We start from the raw sequence: 27,784 nt of genomic DNA, 5'->3' as shown, positions 1-27,784 counted from the left end.
TATATATACAGAGCAACTACTGGGCAGATGACACAGATTAGAGTATACATACAGAGCGGCTACCGGGCAGATGACACAGATCAGAGTATATATACAGAGCAACTACCGGGCAGATGACACAGATTAGAGTATATATACAGAGCGGCTACCGGGCAGATGACACAGATTAGAGTATATATACAGAGCGGCTACCGGGCAGATGACACAGATTAGAGTATATATACAGAGCGGCTACCGGGCTGATGACACAGATTAGAGGATATATACAGAGCGGCTACCGGGCTGATGACACAGATTAGAGTATATATACAGAGCGGCTACCGGGCTGATGACACAGATTAGAGTATATATACAGAGCGGCTACCGGGCTGATGACACAGATTAGAGTATATATACAGAGCGGCTACCGGGCTGATGACACAGATTAGAGTATATATACAGAGCGGCTACCGGGCTGATGACACAGATTAGAGTATATATACAGAGCGGCTACCGGGCTGATGACACAGATTAGAGTATATATACAGAGCGGCTACCGGGCTGATGACACAGATTAGAGTATATATACAGAGCGGCTACCGGGCTGATGACACAGATTAGAGTATATATACAGAGCGGCTACCGGGCTGATGACACAGATTAGAGTATATATACAGAGCGGCTACCGGGCTGATGACACAGATTAGAGTATATATACAGAGCGGCTACCGGGCTGATGACACAGATTAGAGTATATATACAGAGCGGCTACCGGGCAGATGACACAGATTAGAGTATATATACAGAGCGGCTACCGGGCTGATGACACAGATTAGAGTATATATACAGAGCGGCTACCGGGCTGATGACACAGATTAGAGTATATATACAGAGCAACAACCGGGCTGATGACTCAGATCACAGGTAAAATTCACAATGGCGAGTCCACAATCTGACTCAACTGTGTACATAGAATTGCATAATGTCAGACTGCATGTAGATGCATTACTTCTCCTGTGGCCTCCTGTATTATGGCCCAGAGTAGCACTCACACCACTACACACGACATGCAGGGACGTTCGCACCTTGAACAGCTCCAGCAGCTCTTCCCGTGTCGCTTCCACGCGCTGGAAGGGAACTTTCTGCCTGATGAGATCCTTACAGGCCATTTCCAGGTTGGGAAGGTCACTGTGCAGCACGGTGCTAGAAGAGCAGAGAGTGGGTACTGAAATCTGTATGTAGCCCCTATGGGAACTCACAAGACTACTGAATAAGTCTCACCCGTCCTCCAGGTGCATGTCATAGAAGAACCCATTCTCTATGCTGGGTCCATGACACAACAGACCCCCATAGATCCGCTCCAGGGCGGCCCCCAGGACATGAGCGCTTGAATGCCAGAATATCTACAAGGAGAGAATGATCTTCAGTCACTGACAGGAAGCACAGATCTCTAATAAATACAAGGACAAAGCACATTAGAAAGTTGGAGCAATTTCCATGTCCCCACAGACGGTGCCATTTGTTTTGTTGCTCAGCCCCATTTTAGTGAATGGGATTCCTGAGGCTGTCTGCATACACTTCAAGGGTTTTTTCATCTTGAGGAATGGATATTACCAGATTGTGCTTTTAATTACAAGCAATTTTGCAATTTCCTGCTTATTAAATTTTCCAGTGCTTCTTGAGATATTAACACTTTTCTTTCATTCACAGCTCATGGCCCAGGACACCAACCACTGCTGCTAGACAGGAGAACATGCACAGTGCTTACAAACACTTTTCCATTAAGCTTGTAATCAGTTATGAAGCTGGCCAGGTTCACTGGAGCGTACTGCAACCTCGTAATCCCGGGAAGCTTCAGTCAAGTGCTTAAAAGCTATAGGGCAACAGTGGCCGGTCTCCTAGGCAACAAGCCATAAACAAAACAAAAAAAAGGGTTAATATCTCAAGAGGGCTGAAAATTTTAAAAAGCAGTAAACTACAAAATTCCTCATTTTTCTAAGCAATGTCTGACAATATCCATTCATGAATATGAGAATGCCCTTTTAATTCAGAAGTATACTGCTGTTCAAAAGGAGACTGGAAGTTGTAATTCTTAGCACACAGCACAATGCTGACACCTGCAGGTGAAGGACAAAACTCAGTATCTGAATGTATGGTCTAAAGGTCGTATACTCACATCTTGTCCTTCAAGGGAATCAAAAGTGAGGAAGTCAATCTCAGAATCGCCTTCCAGGGGTCTGCCTAGATCAAATGTGACACCGTTCACTCGGGCGGCGAGAACACTGTGTGCGGTGCCTGAGCTGCCGAGAGAATAAAGGCATTACTACAACCTGAGGACTGAAGAGAGGAGCAAGAACACAAGCGGGTCCACTCACCTGCTCTGTACGGCCACTTCATAAGGGGTGGTTTTCCAGGACTCCCCACTCACCATCGTCCCGTCTGGTAACGATATCTTGATGGCACGGGACTCGCTCAGTATGCGGTCTTCAAGTTTGGCCTTGTAACGTTCCCTCAGAGCCTCAAAGTACCGAAGCCGATGGTGAAGGAACTCCGGGAGGACGGGACACTAAAAAATGGGGATGCGAGTGCACAGCAATGGATGCATCAGAGAAGCGGCGTCCAACAGGCACAACCTAGAGGTGGCTTTTCCACAACTGCTGTATGCAAGCAGGCTGAGACTGTTTTCCCATCACTTCCACCTGCCAGCACATATATTGCCCTTCTGGTCTCTGATCAGGTGACTTATCAAGGTGCCTGTAGGGAGCTGCTCCTGCCGAGCAGAGGAAGCACATGTGTGCAGTCATGTAATCTCCACATTTTCAGATGAGATCGTGAAAGGACGAAGCGTCACGATAATGCCAATTACAGGCAGCTGTATTAAAGGTGATAAAACAATAATCAGCGCTAGCGCCGGAGAGTGCTAGCTGTATAAACACAGCCGGCACCAGCAGTGCATGGAGTGGATTTAGGTAGACATACCTCATCTTGGAGTGGAAAGGGGTTAAATGACTAGCCTGTGCTTGGGACAGATCGACAGTATATCAGAGAGGCTCGACTTTCAGAATGGCCGCAGAGGCCAGGTGGGTGTGATGTCCCCCACAGTTCTGTACGTTTAGAAGCAGTTATACTTGGTATTCAAGCTCAAGAAAGGATGATACTAGAAGTACAGAGATGGAGCCAATGGGAAAGCACCGCTGACAGGGGTGCAAACGCCCACGAAGGAGAAGATACAGATTAGATTTTAGAAAAAAACTTTTTGACAGGGTGATCAGTGAATGGAACAGGCTGCCAAGAGAGGTGGTGAGTTCTCCTTCAATGGAAGTCTTCAGAGGCTGGACAGACATCTGTCTGGGATGGGTTAGCGAATCCTGCTTTAAGCAGGGGGTTGGATCAGATGGCCCAGGAGGTCCCTTCCAACTCAAATTCTAGGATTTCATGATAAACCTGATACTATCTCCTAAAGGACAGGTCAGCCATCATGGAAGGACAGAATGACCCCTAACTGAAGGCTACAGACCATCACATTACCTCAGGGGACCCGCGCCCGCTCTGTGCCCCCGCCTGACCCATCACATCGGTAGAATGTGGCTTCCATGTTTTTACTCTACCTCCTGGAGTCACTTCAGAGGAATCCTAAGAAAAAGGAGCCAGAAAAAATATCTAATTAAACAAAACATCTAAATGTATTCCCAGAATTAGCAGCCGGCTCTCATGAGATAACGTTGGTGTAATACGTATAGGCGCCCCATCACTAGAGCGCTGACAGCTGGGGCTGCGGATACACATGCTTCATCAGTAAGGGCCCGGCCCACCAGGGACCCCACAAGTCACCGCGCTCCATAGATCTCTATAGAACCACGATCAGCACCGGCTTCATATTTCCGTGATTTTAACCCCTTCTTTACAGAAGACATGACACCATCTCCTATGTCAGGTGAACGGCGTGGAGCCGGCACCAGTCCCAGGGGTGCGAGATGTGTTACACAGCCGGCACCTGACTAATGGCAGTGACCCCAGCCACCGCTGACAGTCTCCTGCGAGGTGAGACGCGCCATAGGCCGACTGTAAACCCCAATGTCTGCAGCACTGACATATCACAAAGTATATACCACACGTGATCAATCTCAGGAAAACACAAAGTAACAAAAAGGTTATAAAAAAATAAATATTTTAATCCTAGATATAAATGTGTATGTGTATAGAAGTTATCCCTCCTATACACAACACCTGCATTAATAATCTGTATACACACACTTATGACGTCACTACAGCCCCGCGACAAACACTAAGGTGCAGCACAGACCCTGTAGAGCCGCGTACACGGTGCAGGGAGCGCCCCCCTCCTCAGCAGCGACACCAGCCTCATGTCCTCCGCTCACACATGGGCGCCGCCATTACTCTCCTCCCTGTGGCACAGGAAAGTCATGTGACCTACAGTGCGTCACATGACGCACACACCCGCCTCCTGGCTGCAGGGAACTCCAGAACTCTGCTGCCACCCAGTGACCAACTGTGTGCATGACACCTAGAACATCAGAGCTGGGAAAATTGCACAAGTAACAATTCCTTGCCAGTGTCATTATTAGAATGGCTGCAGAGTAAATAAGTCTCTCTGCTCACCAGATGGTGGAGGTGATGCTATGCAATTACAGTGATCATCACTATGGATATGATGGCACATTATCAGACAAGTGTACGACAGGACAACACAAAAAAATATAAAAGCAGCGATCAGCACTTTATAACCTATCAGACTATTTTGAATCAACCAAAACATACTTGGGTCTTGTCACTTTCTTCAAAATCCGCCTTATTAAACTACACAAAAGTTATAAATAGCCAATACAGAAAACACCAGGCCAGCAAAGGGTTAAAACACGGCTGCTTTCCTACAACACAGTGCCGCTTGGTGGCCGTGTCTGGTATTACATTCCTTTGATCCATAAACCCCATGGCGCCTACAGATCCATAGGGGAAACAGCACAAAACAGCTCCAAGGCCCAACAACAAGAACAACGGGTGTATATAAACCCACCGATGACCCTAACTGGACACCAATAACCCCAAGAAAGCAGCCATTACTATGAGAAATCCCTACATTCAGTAGGACAGAAGACAGTAGTGACAATAGAGGCGTCTGGATCATCTATATGATGGTGGCCTAAGGCCTGGATTACATGACCATGGTGAGCCAGAGATCTGGCTTTGTCACATCTTATATTACATGATAAGGCTCCGTCCACACATTCGTGCGTCACAGAAAAGCCGCGGACCTCCTGACCAGGACTCGACAACCTGCTGATGAGACCCGCGGCTGGTCCGCGACACGCAGATGTGTGAATAAAGCCTCAGCACATTTCAGTTACTGCTCAGCTTAGCAGCAGCGCTCTAACAGCTGGATCCCTGGCGAGCAAACAAGATCCAATACCAAAAAAAGATCTCTGTATTACACACCGACCACAGGTTTAATAAATACATTTTTTATAAAACTGAAATTTATAAGTAGAACACCGCTGATCTGCTGATATCAGATTGGTATAAATTGCAGCGGTAAGGAACACTGACACCGCTACAGTCTGCAGGAAGAAATTATTAGTGCGGTGCAGGCACATGGGGGGTTAAATAGTTATAACCTGTGGTGGCGCAGACGCAGATAGAAAGGGGAGAAGATCAAGAGGGGCAGAATAGACGAGTCCGCTTAGGAACGCATGCATACTTATGGGAACAAGCAAACATCAATAGATAGAAGCAAAAGAGCCAATCCCTTGAGCGCAGGAAATAATCCTCCTAGGTCTAGACAATACAGACGAATGCACAATGGAAGAGGGAGACTGTCACAACTCAGCTGTTGGGTGACCCGGACCCAGGGGCTCCTTCCCGGTCCCCAACACTAGGGGACGCCCTAGCTTGCCCTATTCCCCAGGATACTTCTGGAGGTGAAGATGCCGTGGCCGCCACCTTTGCCTTATCTCTTGAATCAGCCCTCCGTCTGTTCTCTTCCCCCACCCAGGGAAGAGGAGTGCTACTGTGCACCATAGTACAGCAACCCGATGACCAAGGGTAACTGAAAATACCAATCATACAAACATTCACTCACATAACAGAGGAATGCACCGGGGAGCGGAGGACATGGAAAAACCAAAGTAAGAGGAGCGAAGGGAGTTATCACACTTACAAACTAAGCAACAATCACAGATAACTCCTCATGAAACCACTAAACAACTATCCTCCCAGCCATGCAGCTTAAGCTAGATCTGACCGTGTATACCGTTACACTTAGCAATGTACCAGCGATCCTGACCAGCGATCCCGACAACGATATGAATTGCTGGTACATCGCTAAGTGGTCGCTAGTGAGCTGCCACACAGGCAGATCTCACCAGCGACATAGCAGCGGTCGGGGGTCGTTACTTACCTGTCAGACGTGGCGATCCTAACGTGCTCCCGCCCGCGTCCACGCGTCGCTCGTTGTCACAGCAGGAAGCTGACGAGAAATGATCCAGGACCTTCTCGCGCTACCAGCGATAACCAGCGGGGGAGCCGATCGGAGGTAAGTATCACATGTAGCGATATCGCTAGCAATATCGCTGATACGTCACAAAATCGGTGACTTTACAGCGATATTGCTAGCGATATCGCAGTGTGTAACGGGGGCTTTAGTCAGGACTCAGATTATATAGGGGATAGGAGTGGCTAACCGAGCTCAGCTGAGAGCCCAGACCTCCCAACATGGCCAATTAACCCCTGTACTGCCAAAAGAAATAAATATCATTTAAAATGAAGTGCTTCTTCTTCGAGTAGGCGCAATTAGACAATGCGGACTTAAACTCCTCTCTGTTGCGGTAACCCCGTGAAAGTACCCCCCCTTCTACGAGGAACCCATGGAATCTGGTACCGAATAAGCAATGTATTTTTTCAGAAGAGATCGATTAAATACATTATGGATCCTAAAGGTAGTCAGCAAAGGAAGGCGGAATGCTACAGGATTGACGATGGCTACGATCTTAGAAGGACTGATGAACCTGGGACCCAGATTCCAAGAAGGAACCTTCAACTTCTAGAGGACAGCCACATCAAGTCACCAACACAGTTCCGGACCCACCAAACGTCTCCGATCAGCCACACTTACATTTGTATCCCATCTTCCTCAAATTATTTGTAACCCCTGCCATATGGTAGTAATAGAAGATGAAAACCGTTCAAGTAATCCAGAAGAACGATTCCTAGTAAATGAGCTGAACTGATGATGGAACCCTTACACCCCGAAAAATGGGGACTTACCAGTAGATTTATGATGATTATTTACTGCGAATTCGGCTAACGGTAAGTAGGTTTTCAGACACAAAACACCAAAGATAAGTCTTCAGATTCTGGTTAACCCGTTCAGTTTGATCATTAAACTGTGGGTGAAATGCTAAAGAAAATGACAGATGAATCCCCAGACGGGTGCAAAATGCCCTCAAAAATTTGGAAACAAACTGTTCCCCTTGGGCAGAACCATTGGTCAGGATCCTATATAATTTTACAATTTCCCTGATGAAAATTTGCGCTAAGGATTTGTCAAAGCGATAAAATGAGACATTTTAATGAATCTATCTGCGACTACAAGAATTACAGTATTCCCCGCCGACACTGGAAGATCCGTGATAACCAACTGACGAGTCCAAGGTCTACTCTGGGAATATTCAACGGTTGGAGAGTCTCTGACGGGCGAGTCTGACGGGTGAGTATGAGAGGTCTTAGAACGTGTGCAGACGGTGCAGGTGGCTACATACTCCCGGACATACTGATGAGCACCTGGCCACCAAAAACGCCGATTAAGATGATCACTGGTGGCTTTATTACCAGGATATCCGGCCAAAACCAAATAGTGATGTTCACTAAGGACTCTTAGATGAAGATTCACAGGAACAAATAATTTACCAAGTGGATAGGCAGCAAGGGCGTCCCCCTGAGCGTCAACAACCTCTTTACAGATTGGAGCATACAGACGCCATCAACACCCCATTTTCTAGAATAGGTACCGGTTCACACTTATCTCCTTCCCCAGGAAAACAACGAGAAGGCATCAGTCTTAATGTTTTTGCTCCCCGGCCTATAAATGACAAAAAAGTTAAACCTTGTAAAGAACAATATCCATCTTGCCTGTAAGGGTGTAAGACGTTTCGCCAATTCCAAGTATACCATATGCTTATGATCCGTGATTACCATAACCAAGTGAACCACTCCCTCCAAAAAGTGGCATCACTCTTCAAAGGCCCACTTGATTGCCATGAGTTCCCAATGTCATAATTTTCTCAGCAGACAAGTTTTTTTAAAAATATGCATATGGTTGCCATTTACCAGGAGATGCACCCTGCAACAACAAAGCCCCCACTCCCTCAGACACATCAATATCGATGATAAAAGGCTGAGAGAAGTGAGGCTGTATAAGGATCAGTGCAGAAGAAAAACACCTCTTCAAGTTATCGAATGCCTCCCTGGCAGGACTGGACCACTTAGAGAAGTCCGTCCCCTTCCTAGACATATCCTTAAAAGGTTTGGCTACTACCTTTGAACTTATGGTAGTAGTTGTCGAACCCTAAAAATCTTTGTAATGCCTTCAAATCCTCAGGATGATCCCACTACAATACTGGCTACACTTCTCGGGTTTGACAAATAATTTATTGTCTTGGAGCATTTGTAAGACCTGCCTGACATGTACCTGGTGTGACTCAAGGTCAGGCAAATAAATTAATATGTCATCTAGATCAGGGGTCCCCAACCGCCAGTCCGCGGCCCAGCACCGGGCCGCTGCGGTGCCCTTGCCGGTCCACGGACACAAGGGGAGCCAGGGGCGGTGCAGCAGCTGATTCTCCTAGCTGCAGTCAGTGGCGTAGCATGGGGGGGCGGTCCGCCAAAGGCGGCACGTGTGTGGGGGTGGCGCACAGCAATTCCTAGATTGCCCTCATGTGTAGCAGTGGCCAGGGAGCGATCCAAGTAGCTCCGCTGCCTTCAAGAGGGAATAGTAGGAGCGGAGCTGCAAGGACCAGTCCAGCTTCTTGCCCGCCGCCCGCGCTTCCTGTCTGACTGACACAGAGAGGAGCGCGCCGCTGAATGACGTCATCATTCAGCGGCCGCTGCTGTGTCAGAGCAAGGAAGCGCGGGCAATGCTGCGGACAGGTGAGAGAGGTGGTGTCTGTGTGTATATGTCTGTGTGTGTGTTATGTATGTGTTTGTCTGTGTTTGTGTAGGTTAGCCTGGCCCTGGAGGAGATGGGGACATGAGAAGACCGTGATGGGAAGAGGCCATGATGCCTGGGGTGATGGGAGGCCATGAGGGGGTGATGGGAGGTCATGAGGGGGTGATGGGAGGCCATGATGGGGGTGATGGAGAAGGCATTGATGGGATCATGGGAGTGATGGAGAGACAGCAGTGATGGGGTGATGGAGAAGGCAATGATGGGGAGAAGGGAGTGATGGAGCAGGCAATGATGAGAGTGATGGGGAGAAGGCAATGATGGGAGTGATGGAGCAGGCAATGATGGGAGTGATGGGGAGAAGGCAGTGATGGGGAGAAGGCAATGATGGGAGTGATGGGGTGACGGAGCAGGCAATGATGGGTGCTCTTCGGATGCTTCCGGATTATCAACGACCAAAAGGGGCAGCAAATTTTTCGACCGCCCCGGGCGCCACAAACAGTTGCTACACCACTGGCCGCGGTCCCTGTCGGCGGCATCATCCAGCGCTGAGCGGTCACATGCTACCGCTCATTTAAGGTCATGTATATTGACGCCACTCATCTCCCATAGGCGTGGCGTCCATATTCATGGACCTTAATGAGCGGTAGCACGTGACCGCTCCACACAGGAAGAAACTGAAGCGCCGCAAGATGCAGGGACGTGCAGCGACGGGAAGGAAGTTCAGCGACAGCGACGTGAGGGGTAAGTATGATGGGGGGGGATGGGGGAGCCGAGCGGAGCCATATATACATGGGATGGAGAGTGGGAGCGGAGCCATAAATACATGGGATGGAGAGTGGGAGCGGAGCCATAAATACATGGGATGGAGAGTGGGAGCGGAGCCATAAATACATGGGATGGAGAGTGGGAGCGGAGCCATGTATACAGGATGGGAGAGTGGGAGCGGAGCCATGTATACAGGATGGGAGAGTGGAGCCATGTATACAGGATGGGAGCATGTGAGCAGAGCCATGTATACAAGAATGGGACAGGAGAGCCATGCATACAACAGGGGGAGCCACACAGAGCTGGACAGGACGGGGGGAACCACACATACATTTTCTGATTAGAAAATAAATCAGAAAAAAACTGTACTGGAGTACTGTACATGCTAAGTGCTCAATGCTCCATTTCCTTGTAGGTTCCAATCATCATTAGCAGCGATGGTCATCAGTAGAAGTAGCCCAGTACTCCCACTGAAACAGAGAAACAAGCCAGGTGCTCCCACTCATTCAAAACCTATGGTGAGTTGAGTCACATTATAAATGTTATAATTAAATAAGTATGCACTGCTAAACTACAACCGCGTCCATAGCCCCGCCCCTTATGACCAAAGCCCCGCCCCTGTCACACCTCCATCCCCGCCCTGCCGGGCCATGGAAGAATGGTCTTGCTTGAAACCGGTCCCTGGTGCAAAAAAGGTTGGGGACCACTGATCTAGATAGATAACCAAAAATCTGCCTACCTGGTGACTAAAGATGTTACTTAACGCCCCTTTACATTTAGCGATGCACCAGCGATCCCGACCACGATACGACCCGGGCAGGATCGCTGGTGCATCGCTAAATGGTCGCTAGCTGCCAAACAGGCAGATCTCACTAGCGATGCAGCAGCGGTCGCACTTACCTTTCAGACGCAGCGATCCTGACGTCCTCCGCCCGCGTCCACGCGTCGCTCGTCGGCGCCAGCAGGAAGCGCCCGACGAGAAATGGACCCAGCCGATCTCGCGCAATCAGCGACAGACAGCGGGGGAGCCGGTCGGCGGTATCTCACATAGCAATATCGCTAGCAATATCGCTGCTGCGTTATAAAATCGGTGACGCTTTAGCGGTATTGCTAGCGATATTGCTATGTGTAAAGCCCCCTTTAGAAAGTGCTGTAAGACGGCGGGTGCGTTCATCAACCCAAATGGCATCACCAGATTCTCATGGTGTCACTCAGGCGTATTGAACACCGTTTTCCACTCATCTCCCTCTTCAATATGAATGCAATTATACGTCCCCGAGATCCAGTTTTGAAAACCACTTTGCTCCTACAATCTGATTAAGGAGGTCTGGAAGGAGAGGGTAGTGGATACAGCCCATGGACAGTGATCAAGATTGATTTCGCTGAAATCTAGGCATAGGCGTAACCCATTTTTCATCTTTACAAAAAAGAATCTCACGGCAATGGGGGATGAGGTCGGTTTTATATGACCCTTAGCCAGGCTTTCCGTGATGTAGTCTTTCATGGCCAGCCTCTCTGGACCAGAGATATTATATTATCTGCTCTTTAATCTTGTTCCAGGGGCCAAGATGCCAATGCTGCAATCATAAGGACGATCGGAAGTTCTTAGCACCCTTGCTCCGAGAACACATCCCCGAAGTCAGACAGGGATTTAGACACAGACTGGGTATACACCCTGGCAAGCCGGGTATCCAAGCAGTGTCCTTGAGAATACTCACTCCACTTTACCACCTCTCGAGTCTGTCAATCTACTACAGTATTGTGCAGAGTGAGCCAAGGAAGTCCAAGAACCACAGGTGAGAGCAGACCCTCTGGCATATACAGTTGTGGCCAAAAATATTGACACCCCTGCAATTTTGTCAGATAATACTCAGTTTCTTCCTGAAAATGATTGCAAACACAAATTCTTTGTTATTATTATCTTCATTTAATTTGTCTTAAATGAAAAAACACAAAAATTGTCCTAAAGCCAAATTGGATATAATTCCACACCAAACATAAAAAAGTATTGGCACTGTTTGAAAAATCATGTGATGCTTCTCTAATTTGTGTAATTAACAGCACCTGTAACTTACCTGTGGCAACTAACAGGTGTTGGCAATAACTAAATCACACTTGCAGCCAGTTGACATGGATTAAAGTTAACTCAACCTCTGTCCTGTGTCCTTGTGTGTACCACGTTGAGCAGGGAGAAAAGAAAGAAGACCAAAGAACTGTCTGAGGACTTGAGAAACCAAATTGTGAGGAAGCATGAGCAATCTCAAGGCTACAAGTCCATCTCTAAAGACCTGAATGTTCCTGTGTCTACTGTGCGCAGTGTCATCAAGAAGTTTAAATCCCATGGCACTGTGGCCAAACTTCCTAGATGTGGATGGAAAAGAAAAATTGACAAGAGATTTCAACGCAAGATTGTGCGGATGTTGGATAAAGAACCTCGACTAACATCCAAACAAGTTCAAGCTGCCCTGCAGTCCGAGGGTACAACAGTGTCAACTCGTACTATCCGTCGGCATCTGCATGAAAAGGGACTGTATGGTAGGAGACCCAGGAAGACCCCACTTCTTACCCCGAGACATAAAAAAGCCAGGCTGATGTTTGCCAAAACTTACCAGAAAAAGCCGAAAACATTTTGGAAGAATGTTCTCTGGTCAGAGGAGACAAAAGTAGAGCTTTTTGGGCAAAGGCATCAACAGAGTTTACAGGAGAAAAAAAAAAGGCATTCAAAGAAAAAAATACGGTCCCTACAGTCAAACATGGCGGAGGTTCCCTGATGTTTTGGGGTTGCTTTGCTGCCTCAGGCACTGGACTGCTTGACCGTGTGCATGGTATTATGAAGACTACCAACAAATTTTGCAGCATAATGTAGGGCCCAGTGTGAGAAAGCTGGGTCTCCCTCAGAGGTCATGGGTCTTCCAGCAGGGCAATGACCCAAAACACACTTCAAAAAGCACTAGAAAATGGTTTGAGAGAAAGCACTGGAGACTTCTAAGGTGGTCAGCAATGAGTCCAGACCTGAATCCCATAGAACACCTGTGGAGAGATCTAAAAATGGCAGTTTGGAGAAGGCACCCTTCTAATATCAGGGACCTGGAGCAGTTTGCCAAAGAAGAATGGTCTAAAATTCCAGCAGAGCATTGTAAGAAACTCATTGATGGTTACCGGAAGCAGTTATTTTGGCTAAAGGTTGTGCAACCAAATATTAGGCTGAGGGTGTCAATACTTTTGTCTGGCCCATTTTTGAAGTTTTGAGTGAAATGATCAATGTTTTGCTTCATTATCTTTTGTGTTTTTTCATTTAAGACAAATTAAATGAAGATAATAATACCAAAGAATTTATGATTGCAATCATTTTCAGGAAAAAATTGAGTATTATCTGACAGAATTGCAGGGGTGTCAATACTTTTGGCCACAACTGTACAGGTAAAGCGCACAAAATTAGATAATCCTCAAAAAGTTAATTTCAGTTCTTCAATACAAACTCATTATAAAGAGTCATTACAAACAGAGTGATCTATTTCACATGTTTATTTCTGTTAATGTTGATGATTATGGCTTACAGCCAATGAAAACCCAAAAGTCATTATCTCAGTAAATTAGAATACTTTATAACAGCAGCTTGAAAAAATGATTTTAAAATCCGAAATGTTGGCCTACTGAAATGTATGTTCAGTAAATGCACTCAATACTTGGTCGGGGCTCCTTTTGCATCAATTACTGCATCAATGCAGCATGGCATGAAGGCGATCAGCCTGTGGCACTGCTGAGGTGTTATGGAAGCCCAGGTGACTGATAGCAGCCTTCAGCTTGTCTGCATTGTTGGGTCCGGCGTTTCTTTTCTTCTTCACAATACCACATAGATTCTATATGGGGTTAAGGTCAGGCGAGTTTGCTGGCTAACCAAGCACAGCGATACTGTGGTTTTTACACCTGCACTATTGGCAGTGTGGACGGGTGCCAAGTCCTGCTGGGAATGAAATTTCCATCTCCAAAAAGCTTGTAGGCAGATGGAAGCTTAAAGGTGCTTTAAAATTTCGAAGTAGATGGCTGCGCTGACTTTGGTCTTGATAAAATACAGTGGACCTACTCCAGCAGATGACATCGCTCCCCAAACCATCACTGATTGTGGAAACTTCACACTAGACCTTGGAAAGCAAGGTCCCAGAGTCTGGAGGAAGAGCGGAGAGGCCACAATACAAGCTGCTTGAGGTCTAGTGTGAAGTTTCCGCAATCAGTGATGGTGTTAGGAGCCATGTCATCTGCTGGTGTAGGTCCACTGTGTTTTATCAAGACCAAAGTCAGCACAGCCGTCTACCAGGAAATTTTAAAACACTTCTTGCTTCCCTCTGCCGACAAGCTTTTTGGAGATGGAAATTTCATTCTCCAGCAGAACTTGGCACCTGTCCCCACTGCCAAAAGTACCAATACCTGTTTTAAAAACAACAGTATCACTGGGCTTGATTGGTCAGCAAACTCGCCTGACCTTAACTCCATAGAGAATCTATGGTGTATTGTCAAAAAGATGAGAGACACCAGACCAAACAATGCAGACGAGCTGAAGGCTGCCATCAAAGCAACCTGGGCTTCCATAACACCTCAGCAGTTCCACAGGCTGATCGCCTTCATGCCATGCGGCATTGATGCAGTAATTGATGCATAAGGAGCCCCAACCAAGTATTGAGTGCATTTACTGAACATACATTTCAGTATGGCAACATGTCAGATTTTAAAATTTTTCAAATTCGTGTTATAAAGTATTCTCATTTACTGAGATAATGACTTTTGGTTTTTATTGGCTGTAAGCTATAATCATCAACATTAACAGAAATAAACACTTGAAATAGATGACGCTGTTTGTAATGACTATTTAATATACAGCTCTGGCAAAAATTAAGAGACCACTGCAGTTTTCTAAAAATCAGCTTCTCTACATGTCTGACAGCCATTCAATTCCAGTGTCAGTTGAATTCCAACCAGAGTACACCTAATTCTACTTGATGTGCTTCTGATTAGGTGATCACCTGAACCAAATCTTATTTAATGAAGGAAAGTATAAAAAACCCTGCTGTGGTGTTCACAATCCTCTTGCAATAGGACAAGCTGGATGGAAAAACAAGTGCTAGTAATATCCCAAAAGTAATAGGAATGAAAAAAATAACTTAACCATGCCAAAAGAGTTGAAAAGAAGAGTCTTGAGTGAGGAAAAGAAGAGCTCAATTCTGGCTTTACTAGCAGAAGGATTCAGTGAGTGTCAAGTTGCCTCCATCCTTAAAATTTCTAAGACGGTAGTCCATTACAACAAGGTCAAGCAGCAGACATTGGGGACAACAAAGCTACAGACCGGCAGAGGGCGAAAATTACTCTCCACTGACCGGGATGACCGTCTTCTTATTCGAATGTCACTCAGCAACTGCAGGATGACATCAAGTGACCTACAAAAGCAATGGCAGCTGGGGTGAAGTGCACGGCAAGAACAGTTCGTAACAGGCTCCTAGAGGCAGGGCTCAAGTCATGTAAAGCTAGAAAAAAGCCTTTCATCAATGAGAAGCAAAGGAGAGCCAGGCTGAAGTTTGCCAAAGACCATAAGGATTGGACCATAGATGACTGGAGTAAGATAATCTACTCTGATGAGCCTAATTTTCAACTTAAGTCATCTAATGGTTAGACGGAGACCTGGAGAGGCATACAATCCACAGTGTCTTGCACCAACTGTGAAATTTGGTGGAGGATTGGTGATGATCTGGAGATGCTTCAGCAAGGCTGGATTTGGGCAGGTTAATCTATGCGAAGGACGTATGAATCAAGCCGCATACAAGGTTATCCTGGAAAAACAGTTGATTCCTTCCGCTCAGGCAATGTTCCCCAATTCTGCGGAGTTTTTTGCAGCAGAACAATGAGCCATGCCACACAGCTAGGTCAATCAATGTGTGGATGAATGACCACCACATCAAATCCTTGTCATGGCCAGCCCAATCACAAGACCTGAACCCCATTGAAAACCTCTGGAATGTAATCAAGACGAAAATGGATAGTCACAAGACATCAAAGAACTGCTTAAATTATGGTACCAGGATTGGCATAAGGTCACCCAAAAGCAGTGTGAAAGACTGGTGGAAAGCATGCTAAGACGCATAAAAGCAGTTATTAAAAAATCATGGTTATTCCACAAAATATTTATTTCTGAACTCTTCCTGAGATAAAACAATAGTACTGTTGTTTCTAAATGATTATGATCTTGATTTTCTAGCATTATTTGAGGTCTGCAAGCACTCCATTTTTTTTGTTATTTTGACCATAAACCTTGGATGACTTGAGTAAAATGCCTGTCTTAAAGGGAATGGTTTGGCGGGCTATTTAAATGAGGTCTGTCCGGTCCGATGGGCGGTGTTTCGGATCTTTGTCGGCTCCCCATCCTTGGCTGACCATCCACAGATTTTTCATGAATAGGTGTCCGCCATCCTTTGCGCGTGCGCTAAGCATTCTTGGCTCGCGCAGTATGCTTTGCTGAACTGCGGGCAAAGCCGAAAAGCCTTACTGCACACGAGCCGGTTAACTAGGCCCCAAAACACAGCAAAATAATTCCGGAGCTTCGTTAACCGGCGCATGCGCAGAAAGGCTTTTCGGGCTTTGCCTGCAGTTGGGAAAAGCATACTGCGCAAGCCAAGAATGCTTAGTGCACGCAAAAAAGATGGTGGACACCTACTATTCATGAAAAAACTGCGGCCAAGGATGAGGAGGCGGCAAAGATCCAAAACACTGCCCATCGGACCGGACAGTCCTCATTTAAATAGCCCACCAAAACCAGGTGACAGATTATCTTTAAGGGGGCAGAGTCGATGGCAATAATGGGTATGGGTCTGGACAGAGTATGTGGATTGAGGCCCTGAACAATTTCACCCAGGTGAATCTCAGCTGGCAGAAAAAAAAAATGTGCCCTACCCACGGAGGTGATGAGTACACCCGGGTTGCCAACCTCCCAGCAACCAGGGCCTCTTAGTTTTCCGGCGGCTGTTAGGTTGGGAGGACAAATGCAGACAAAAGCTCACATTTTTACCACAGTAAAAACACACTCCCCTTTGCATCGGTTTTCCATAATGAGTTGCCCACCCAACTGCATGGGTTCCCTCAGATGACCCAGTTGTGATTTTTTTTTTTTTTTTTTTAGCCCCAACCTTCCGCATACAGGAGTGTCTTCCTGTCTCTGGCAAGGACAGCAATCCACCCAGACTGCCAGAGACATGGCCACCTCAAGGGAGACTGGAGTCTCATACAGGGATAAAGCGTCCTTCACCCTTATTATAAGCCCCTCACAGAACTGGCTACAGAATGCAAGGCCATTCCACTTAGTGTCTGTGGACCACCTTAGAAACTCAGAGCAATTCTCTCCACCGGCCGGTCTCCTTGCTGAAGTTTGCGCAGTGTGGACTCCGCCAAGGAGACGTAGTCGGGGTCATTGTATATATGATCCAGCGCCAGAAAAAATTCCTCCACCGTCTGAAGCAACTCAGAGTCAGAAGGGAGAGGAAACGCCCATGCTTGGGGGTCCCCCTGAAGGTGCAAGATTACTATCCCCACACTTTGCTCTTCTGTACCTGAGGAAACTGGACGTAAGCTGAAGTAGTTTACAGGCCTCTCTGAAAACAAACTTATCATGCCCCCCAACGAACCTGTCAGTTAAAGCAATTTTGGGCTCGATTATGGTTTACCTGAGACATGATTCCTACACCACATGCATGAGGGTGCTGCAAAACAATGCATAGATTTGCTACCTCCAGACTGAACTGCTGCAGTTGCCCTGTCAGAGCAGTGATAGGATCCATAATGGATCAGAAAAAATGGTTACGTCAGAGCCAATGTCACAACTCAGCTGTTGGATGACGGAGGACCAGGGGCTCTTTCCCTGTCCCTAACATTAGAAGGCACCCTAGATCGCCCTATTTCCCGGGATACTTCTGAAGGTGAAGATCCCGTGACACTTCTGAAGGTGAAGATCCCGGGACCACCATTCTTGCCTTATCTCCTGTATTCGCCCTCCATCTGTTGCCTTCCCCCACCCAGGGAAGAGGGGAGCAGCCGTGCACCACAGTACACCAACCAGATGAACAAGGAAACAAGAACAAGGGCAACTGAAAATACCAGGCATTCAACTTTTCACACACATATAACAGAGGAATTAACCAGGGAGTGGAGGATGGGGAGAAATCAAAGTAAGAGGGAAGGGAATTATCACACTTACAAACCCACTCAACAGTCACAGATAACTCTTCCAAACTCCTTCTCATGAAACCACTATACTCCCAGCCATGCAGCACAAGCTATCTCTGACATGGGTTTGAATCAGGACAGATTATAAAAGGAATAAGGAGTAGACCTCCCAACATGGCAGATTAACCCCTGCGCTGCAAAAAGAAATTAACACAATTCAAAAAGGTGAAGTGCTTCTTCTCGGCGCAGGAGTAGGAGCAATCAGACACTGCAGTCTTCTGGCTCCTCTCTGTCATGGTTAACTTGTGACTGAGACAAGCTATGGAATAACAGCTGATTACCTTTAGTGCAGTAAATAATCTTCTAGTGTCTAGACATTACAGACGCATGCACAATGGGAAAGACAAGCTATGGGATAAGAGGGAGTGTTGCCCTCTACAGAAAGGTTACTCACTCCATGAGCGGTATACATAAAGATGGTGGGACACAAGGGATGTGATGCATCTGCAGCAGGACTTTACTAGTCCATGGGAGAATATCCTTCAACATGGCCTCCTGATGAACCTGGCACAATAGGGGAGAGGCGTAGAGGGGCAGCCTGTGTACAGACCAGTGAATCCTTTACCCCCGCTGGTGGAATGATATGAAGGAGCCTATTCAGCCTACACAGGTAGATCTCTTTAGATCTTGTTTGGGATATTAGTGCCTCATTTATGCTGTTACTGTTGGATGCAGAGATTCAGAGAAGCACCCAATGCCACATGAAGGAACGATATCGGAGGACTGTTCCGGGATGTCATGGTCATTTTGAACAATCAGGTTAGAATTAGTATTTTGGCGTAACTGTTATTAGACAAGTAAGGGATTACTAGGGAGAGTCGGAGTGAGGGGCCAATATCATGACCTTAGGGTGCCAGCCTCTGATGGGAGGTAGGGGACAGCAGTGGGGCAAGACACCCACCCTTAGTTTATCATATATACCACCATTGTGTGAGCGGCACAGTATAGAGTGAATAGCAGACAGATAAGGGATTAGTAGGGTGAGCAGACGAGTGGGGGCGCCACTGTCGGGACCCTAGGATGCCAACCTCCGCAGCTCAAGCTGGGAGCGTCACAAGGGTAAGATCCTACAGACCTGTCATTCTTCCCATCACTCTCTGATTTCCAGATTGGGGAAATCTTGTGTACTGTTTTATTACTCACTGGCTTTTGTTTTGTGCCAATATGGGTATTTTCATATTAAATATTAAAGATAGATTTTGAACGGGAAAAAAAAAAAAAAAACTTGAAAATACAGTCATTTCCAACAATTTTAGGTCTACAGTCCTGATATAGAGCTGTGTGTCTCCATGGTAACAGCCTACAAACCTGTTTAGTCATTCTTCCAGCTATTTGTTTGCTGCTTCTTGCCAATATCCAAATGTATGTGAGAGGAATAAAGTCAAGAGGAAAATGTGACTGTAGGATCAGAGCAAACGGCACAGGATGTTTGTGTTCCGTTACCATGGAGACACATAGTTCTGCATAGGAACTGTATACACAAAACAAGGTTTCTAAATCAAGGCTATTAGGAAAGTTCTAAAAAATGTTTGTCAATGAAATGAAACAATTGGTCCTAAACAAAATATGGTAAATGCAGCACCTTCTGGTCACATCATTGTTCAGAGATTTAAAGCACATAAAAGGGATTTTCAAATGAGACAATGTAGCTGTAGGCCGCCAAGCTTCTTAGACCACCCTGATAATCTATACTTAAAGGGGTATTTCTGGAAACAGTTTGGACTTCCATTCTACAACCACTGGCAAAAATGATGGAATCACCGGCCTTTTAGGATGTTCAGTTGTTTAATTTTGTAGAAAAAAAGCAGATCACAGACATGGCACAAAACTAAAAGACAATTCAAATGGCAACTTTCTGGCTTTAAGAAACACTAAAAGAAAATCAAGAACAAAAAAATGTGGTAGTCAGTAATGGTTACTTTTTTAAACTAAGCAAAGGGAAAAATTATAGAATCACTCAATTCTGAGGGAAAAAATTATGGAATTATGAAAAACAAACCAACAAAAAACACTCCAACACATCACTAGTATTTTGTTGCACCACCTCTGGCTTTTCTAACAGCTTGCAGTCTCTGAGGCATGGACTTAATGAGTGTCACAGTACTCATCATCAATCTGGCTCCAACTTTCTCTGATTGCTGTCGCCAGATTAGCTTTGCAGGTTGGAGCCTGGTCATGGACCATTTTCTTCAACTTCCAAAGATTTTCATTTGGATTGAGATCCGGACTATTTGCAGGCCATGACATTGACATGTCTTTTTTCAAGGACTATTTTCCCAGTTTTTGCTCTATGGCAGGAAGCATTATCATCTTGAAAAAGGATTTCATCATCCCCAAACATACTTTCAATTGATGTTATAAGAAAAGTGTCCAAAATATCAACATAAACTTGTGCATTTATTGAAGATGTAATGACAGCCATCTCCCCAGTGCCTTTACCTGACATGCAGCCCCATATCATCAATGACTGTGGAAATTTTCATGTTCTCTTCAGGCAGTCATTTTTATAAATCTCATAGGATGGCACCAAACAAAAGTTCCAGCATCATCACCTTGCCCAATGCAGATTCGCGATTCATCACTGAATATAACTTTCATCCAGTCATCCACAATTGCTTTTCCTTAGCATATTGTAACCTTGTTTTTTTTCTGTTTAGGTGTTAATGATGGGTTTCGTTTAGCTTTTCTGTATGTAAATCCCATTTCCTTTAGGCGGTTTCTTACAGTTCGGTCAGACATTGACTCATTTCCTCCCATTCTTTCCTTATTTGTTTTGTTGAGCATTTCCTGCTTTGGAGACATTGCTTTAAGTTTCCGGTCTTGACACTTTGATGTCTTCCTTGGTCTACCAGTATGTTTGCCTTTAACTACCTTCCCATGTTGTTTGTATTTAGTCACAGCTGTCTGTGAACAACATCTTTTGCAACATTGCATGATGATTTACCCTCTTTTAAGAGTTTGATAATCCTCTTTGTTTCAATTGACATCTCTCGTGTTGGAGCCATGATTCATGTCAGTCCACTTGGTGTGCTCACTCCTTTTTAGATGTAGACTAACGAGCAGATCTAATTTGATGCAGATGTATGTTTTGGGAATGAAAATTTACAGGGCAATTCCATAATTTTTTCCCTCAGAATTGAGTGATTCCATAATTTTTCCCCTATGCTTGGTTTAAAAAAAGAAACCATTAATACCACATTTTTTGTTCATTTCTTTTAGCGTTTCTTAAAGCCAGAAAGTTGCCATTTGAATTGGCTTTAGTTTTGCGCCATGTCTGTGATCTGCTTATTTCTACAAAACAACTGAACATCCTCCAAGGCCGGTGATTCCATAATTTTTGCCAGGGGTTGTAGTCAAAGAAATAGCAGCAGAGCCGGCACCTCTGTTCCGAGCAGTGTCCAACACTAATGCGATCAAAAGACCGATGGGGGAACCAGTGGTTGGGCTGGTGATATTTTTAGCATATCCTGTGCACATGTACATAGCCTTGGTCCATCAATTTCAACCTTCCTCCAATTGTACAAGGTCACTAAATTTTCTTTAACCCACAATGTCATGTATATCAAGGAAATCATCCGGCCCTTGCATAAAAGCTGTTATAGTGATGGCCATTACTACCTTGTGTGGCTGGCATTCCGCTTTCTGACTGCTCTAACAGTAAAGAACCCTTTCCTATTTAGTTGCCGGAATCGCCTTTCCTCCACCCACAATGTAATAAATTTATGAGCTGGAACAACCTGCCAATTATTGTTTAATGGGCCAACTTTCTCATATGTAGGATGATTTTTGCTTCTAAAGCCTTGCTCACCAAAGCAATTGAACATTTCCAGGCACCCTTAAGCTACATTAGGGCAGAACAGTGGTTCAGTGGTTAGTACTGCAGTCTTGTAGCACTGGGGTCCTAGGTCTCAATCCCATCAATGACATCTGCAAGGAGTTTGTATGTTTTCCCTGTATTTGCTTGGTTTTCCTCCCACACTCCAAAGATATTCTCATAGGGAATTTCGATTGTGAGCCCCATTGGGGACAGCGATGATGTGTGTAAAGCGCTGTGAAACAGGATAGCGCATATATATATGGAAAGCATAATAACTAAAAAATAATACATTCACACACATCCGTGCTTTCTCAGACAGCACAAATTCAATTGATCCATGTTTTAGAAATGGATCTGCGTGCCTCATCCATTTTGTCGATCAGACTTGGCTGCTAAAGTCTATGGTGTTCTGTATAAAACCCAGACGATATAGTTTTGTACTGCTATGCTACATCTGTCTTTCATGTTTTTCAATGATCCATTGCTGAGAGGTAACGGATAAATACAAGCTCAGATTTTAAAAAGTCAAGATTTTGTCAAATGTCAAACTTGACACGAGTGTAGCCTAAAATCCCCCGTAAACGTAATAAGCAGTCGATCGCTGCTTCTAGAGAAGTCAGAGCACAGAAGTGCTCGGCCTCGCAAGCGCTCCTATGTATGGGAGACAGATGAGAAGTGTAGACGGTTGGCTGACTGGTGCCCCCCACCCCTTCTCCTCCATTCCCAGGAAGACTTGGGGTATTCCATGGGGCGTATTCCTTCAGTATTTGCTGCAGATTAGATGCTGCGGATTGGATGCTACGTACAGCCTCAGCGTCCAGATGTTAAAGCATTATGGAGGGAAATTTATGAAATCCCATCTCCACTATGCATGCAACCACGTAGGCTGCAGACATGTGTAACCGGACATGTGGCGTGTCTTTCTAGACCGCAGCATGCCTATTTATCTTGTGGAGACGCTCTGTCTCCGCAAGATAAATAAGTCTATGAAAAAGATGCGATGATACCACGTGTTCCATGAATACATGCGGTATATCCGCACATACAAAAGGGGGCGGCCCTCTGGGCGGAGCCGGGTTTCCGCTGCATATCCGGACTGTGGACACATACCCTTCCTCTGCCAAGTGCTCCTTTCTTCCGTACAAGAAGCATTTGTCGGACATCATTGGCGGCTGCGTATCTCAGGTAGAACACCAGCAGTCCGAACTCCGACATGCCAGATGTTTCTCTCCCCACGCAGACTTTGGCCTGAGCCCCTTGAAAGTGGCTGATTTGGTTGGCATTAGTCTAACATCCATGGGGTATTTCAGACTGATATGGATGGCTGGTAGGACTCAACGATTGACTATATAGAGCGTTGTAGCATCAAACCTACATACAGGAAAAAAAATTTTTTTTTTTACAGCATTCACTGTTGGATAATTAAGGTCTTATTTTTATTGCATTTTTATCACTTTATTTTTAGTCTCACTGCTGGACGTTACCATGTAATAACAAATGGAAATATTGGGATTTTTGCATTTATAACGCTAGTAAGCCTTGTTTTTACTTTCCTAAAGGCCTTTATTTTCATAAACTGTATTACTCTTAAAATCCAACATCATATTTTTTTCCACGTCCAAAACGTGTAATCCTAAGGATTTAAGAGGTAGCCTGTTCCATGAATGTTACTGCGTAGATGCCACGATTATCACTGACCAACGCATCTATGGTTGTTAAAATGGCCCGGTTCGAATCTTCAATCCAAGCTGCTACAGCGGACACTTGTGACTGTTTCAATGTTCAAACCATCACCATACGATTTCTTCAAAGCCATTCACACGGAGGACAGAACTTTTCTACAATCCCAGACATAGGTTCTGGAGGCAGTGGCCAGTCACATTTACTTGACAATGTTTGAAGAGTTAAGATCCATGAAACTTGGGTATCGGAGTCATAAGTCTTTAGCTCTGCCATAATTTACGTTCTTTTTGAAGAATCTCTTCGTGACCACGTATGAACATGCACAGAAGGTAGCAAGTCTAGAAATTATTTCGGTGTTAGTACTATAGTGGGTTGGGATCTACAGTATATCGGCGTAAGAAAGATTTTGAACTTATAATTCTATTCATAAAAAATATGGCGAGGCATATCAAAACCTTCATTAAACAGGTTGTAAGACTTGAAAAAGTTGCACAAAAATGATACCTCATTATTGGGAGCCCTATTACTTGGATGGGGGGTGTTGAAGCAGTTCGTCCTCACAGCACAATAGCAATAAGCATTGTGAATGGAAGGGTAGTTGAATAGGCCCTCAGGGACTCAAATTATTGGACTGACATTAGGTCTGTATTTGGCTGTCTCCATCAATTTCATAGACCTTAGATCTGTTCTTAACAGTCACTCATCTCAAACATCCCATTTTAATCAAGAGGGAAAATAGGGCAGAGGTATACTGGCAATCCATCCTATTTAGGAATGTGGTTTTGATAAACATCTATTGTGGAAAAACAGCTTTAAAAGGTCTAAATCCATTGGAAAGAGCGGAGATTTGGCTACAGTGTCTTTACAATATATGGACAATTTGGAAAAGCGCAGTTGCCCCAATTGAGGCAATGAAGAAAAACCAGAGACTTGGTGCCTAAATCAAACTCATCAATGGCAGTTTTAGTCCACAGGATATCATGTAGTTGGCTTATCGATGGATGGACCTAACAAATATGGTTTGTCCAAAGTCAACAACCTTTTAAAGCTTCACAAATTGGTTTGGAAGGAATTTAGACATACTCTCTTCGATCACATGGTGACAGTTTAGTTTGGCTTCCCCTAGTTTCCTGATCTTTTCAAACATGCTTTGCTTCAACTTCAAGTCAGATTTTCTCTAAGACTTCGATCAAGTCAAATACAATGTGGCGTTCATAGTTCGATCACTGCTGAACTTCTTTATCCAAAGAAAAAAATTCTCCTAAGCTTTCTGGGGTCCTGGGTTCAAATCCAACAAAGGACAACATATGCAAGGCGTTTGCAAGTTCTCTCAGTGTTTGTGTGGGTTCCCTCCCACTCTCCAAAGACATACGGATAGGGAATTTAGATTGCGAGCCACAAAGGAATGGTGCTGATAACATCTGTAAAGCGCTATGGAATTAATGGCGCTATAAAAAGAAAAATTTGTTCAATTCATGAAAGACACGATCCACATTGGCTCGTTAATGTTACCCATGGGATTCATGGCGAATCTGATTACCAGCCTTGTTTGTGATTTTTCTTCTTTTTGATAGACTAACTGCACTGGAACAGTACCAGTAATTTTATCCCGATCTTAGCTTGTCTTGAAATCTTTTCCAGGTTGACAACTCTTGAAAACTTGGATGACTGAGACTACATATTCACAGACATGATGAAAAATGACCCCATTATCTTAAAAGTATCCATACTTTTTCTAAGACATTGTGGGGTAAACAAAAATACCTGTGTGTACTCAAAAGGAATTGTACACCTTAAAGGACACTTTGTTCAAATGTTATTGTCTCTGGGTTGCACGGACTGTGGAATAGTTTAACTGAGAATTCAGGAGACAGACATTTCATACTTCCAAGTATCTCCAGTGACTTATCACCATATGAAATTTGAGCATCTCTCAGCAGGATCCACCTACCTAAACGAGATGGACATGAAGACCATAGAAAGTTGAATAAAATACCTTGATATCTGCAAACCGATGCTTTATTCCAGAGAAATCCACATTTTTCTTAATAAGTAAATGAGCTGTTAAGATCTTTGGCCTGGAAATAGATCTCCCTGAGAATCTGCCTCCAGGAGGGTGTTACCAGTGACACATGTAACAACTGACTGTCTGCTCTCTTGATTTACATGTCTCGCACTGTTAACGCATTTATTTAAAATAATCTCTGGAGGCAGAATCTCAGTTCTACATCCAGGCCATAGACATTTATAGTTAGTTTACGTATTAAGAAAAACGTGGATTTCTCAGAAAAAAAATATCGAAGATAGCAAGGTATCATTTTGTTTCAACCATCTATGTGACATATCAATATAGTTTAGGAGGGTTGATAACATTCTCTTTTATGGAAAGCTCAGATGAAAGTAGAGTCTATAAAAAAAAAAAAAAAAAGCTCACCCCCACATGCTCAGTTAACTCATTCCACAGGCAGCATTAGACATTGCCTTCTACAGCTTCTATGATGCAGGGTTATATTTTTAAGAGAACCCACTCAAAAAATTATTTTACCTAAAAGCATAGATATTTAAGTAAAAATAAAAAAGTAGCAAAAGGCATCCATGTGTTCACTGAAAAATTTGGAACAAGTCAAACTTCCTTGATGCACTATAAAATCCAGTTAATCAACAAGGGCATAGAAAATCAATAGACACCAAATAAACTTTTGGTATAAATATTAGTATACAAGTGTACCATAAAAAGAACTTTTAATTGGACCAAATAAAACCCCTAATTGAGTATCAGATTAATATAAAAACCATCAGACAAATATATATCCATCATACATGGCTACAAAAAGGGAAAAACATATATTACATGTGTATGAAGATTGCCCACGACACAACCAGTGCCTGTATAAAACTGGAAGGATTTCACCATTGAGACTTTTGCTCTGGAAGCACCGCAATGGACAAAAGGGGAAAGGAGAGTATGTAACCCCTGGAATCCCATCATGCCCCATGTAGAAGTGAAGGTTGTGGGGCTGACATGAATAAGGCGTCACTTGGATACTGCCCTTATCAGGGCAGTTGAGTACGTGGGGCACAACAGGGGATTCTAGGGGTTTACATACTCTCCTTTCCCCTTTTGTCTAGTACAGTGCTTCCATGAGGAGACGTCTCAAGAAAAGGGTGAGATACTTTCAGTTTTATAGTTTTATATCTGCACTGGTTCCGTCGAGGGCATTTTATACACATGTAATATTTGTTTTTTCTTCTTGTAGTCATGTATGTTATATGTATTGTCAATTGGTTTTTAGCTTAATCGGATACCCAATTGGTGGGATATATTTGGTCCAATTAAACATGTGTTAAGGTATACTGCTGTATACACTATAGACTCTATACAGTCACTCCCAACTCTTTGGCAACCTTGTCTCAAAGATCCCTTATGAAATTTTCTCGCTTAATTTTCCAAAGAAAGCATCACATATAAAGGCTTAAGGCCAAGAAATCAAAGTTTAGTTGCAGATGCAAAACAGACTGTGGCAACACATGTTAAAGGCGGTAAATGTGTTTGAGACGTAGGGAGTCAAATCTTAAATTTTACTGTCAATGGGGCATTTGGAAAAGTGTTTCCGTGAGGGGAATTTTGTATTACACTCCTAGTTAAGCCGAGCAAGGACATTTTACAACCTTAGGTGTCTAAGAGTATGGTCCCACGGTCAGTATTAGGCAGCGCTTTGAACACAGCATGTCTGCTCCGTCCAAAGCGCTGCTGGCTTTTGAACGGGATTCGGCATGGGTTCATTGAACCATGCGGACTTGCCACATCCTATACATTGTATGGGTTACTATCTTGGAGACTGGGCATCTCCACAAGATAAATAGACATGCTGCGCTCTGGAAAGATGCACCACATGTGCGTGTACGCAGGGAAGCCAGAGGCATCCCTGCACGCATAGTGGACATGGGATTTCATGAAATCCAATCCACTATGTTGTAAAATCTGACCACTGCAGAGGTACCCCAACAAATCAGAGATCTAAAGGAAATGACAGATACTCCTGAAAATAAAAGTTGGCTTTTTAGACCATAAAAATCAGGTGTTAAAGGGAACCTGG

At 44.6% G+C, this 27,784-nt stretch overlaps 1 protein-coding gene across 3 annotated transcripts in view; it reads right to left on the bottom strand.

The window, feature by feature from the left end:
* Nucleotides 1-27,784, bottom strand: part of TARS2 (threonyl-tRNA synthetase 2, mitochondrial) — a 76,934-nt gene that overhangs the window by 40,886 nt on the left and 8,264 nt on the right. Inside the window, exons 1-6 of one of the 3 annotated variants that reach the window (XM_073567225.1) lie at nucleotides 6,395-6,413; nucleotides 3,508-3,612; nucleotides 2,355-2,545; nucleotides 2,156-2,279; nucleotides 1,261-1,382; nucleotides 1,065-1,182 (exon numbers count right to left, since the gene is read on the bottom strand). In XM_073567225.1, coding sequence (XP_073423326.1) covers nucleotides 1,065-1,182; nucleotides 1,261-1,382; nucleotides 2,156-2,279; nucleotides 2,355-2,545; nucleotides 3,508-3,549 — 597 coding nt within the window. In that variant the 5' untranslated portion in view covers nucleotides 3,550-3,612; nucleotides 6,395-6,413. Of the gene's footprint in view, nucleotides 1-1,064; nucleotides 1,183-1,260; nucleotides 1,383-2,155; nucleotides 2,280-2,354; nucleotides 2,546-3,507; nucleotides 3,613-4,282; nucleotides 4,502-6,394; nucleotides 6,414-27,784 lie in introns of those variants that run through there. The other 2 variants (XM_073567223.1, XM_073567224.1) reach the window with 2 other exon arrangements.

This window comes from Dendrobates tinctorius, unplaced genomic scaffold (genome assembly GCF_039654945.1).
Source record: "Dendrobates tinctorius isolate UK_male_01 unplaced genomic scaffold, ASM3965494v1 ptg000019l, whole genome shotgun sequence".
Taxonomy (NCBI): domain Eukaryota; kingdom Metazoa; phylum Chordata; class Amphibia; order Anura; family Dendrobatidae; genus Dendrobates; species Dendrobates tinctorius.
This window is presented reverse-complemented; position numbering and strand designations above follow the sequence as displayed.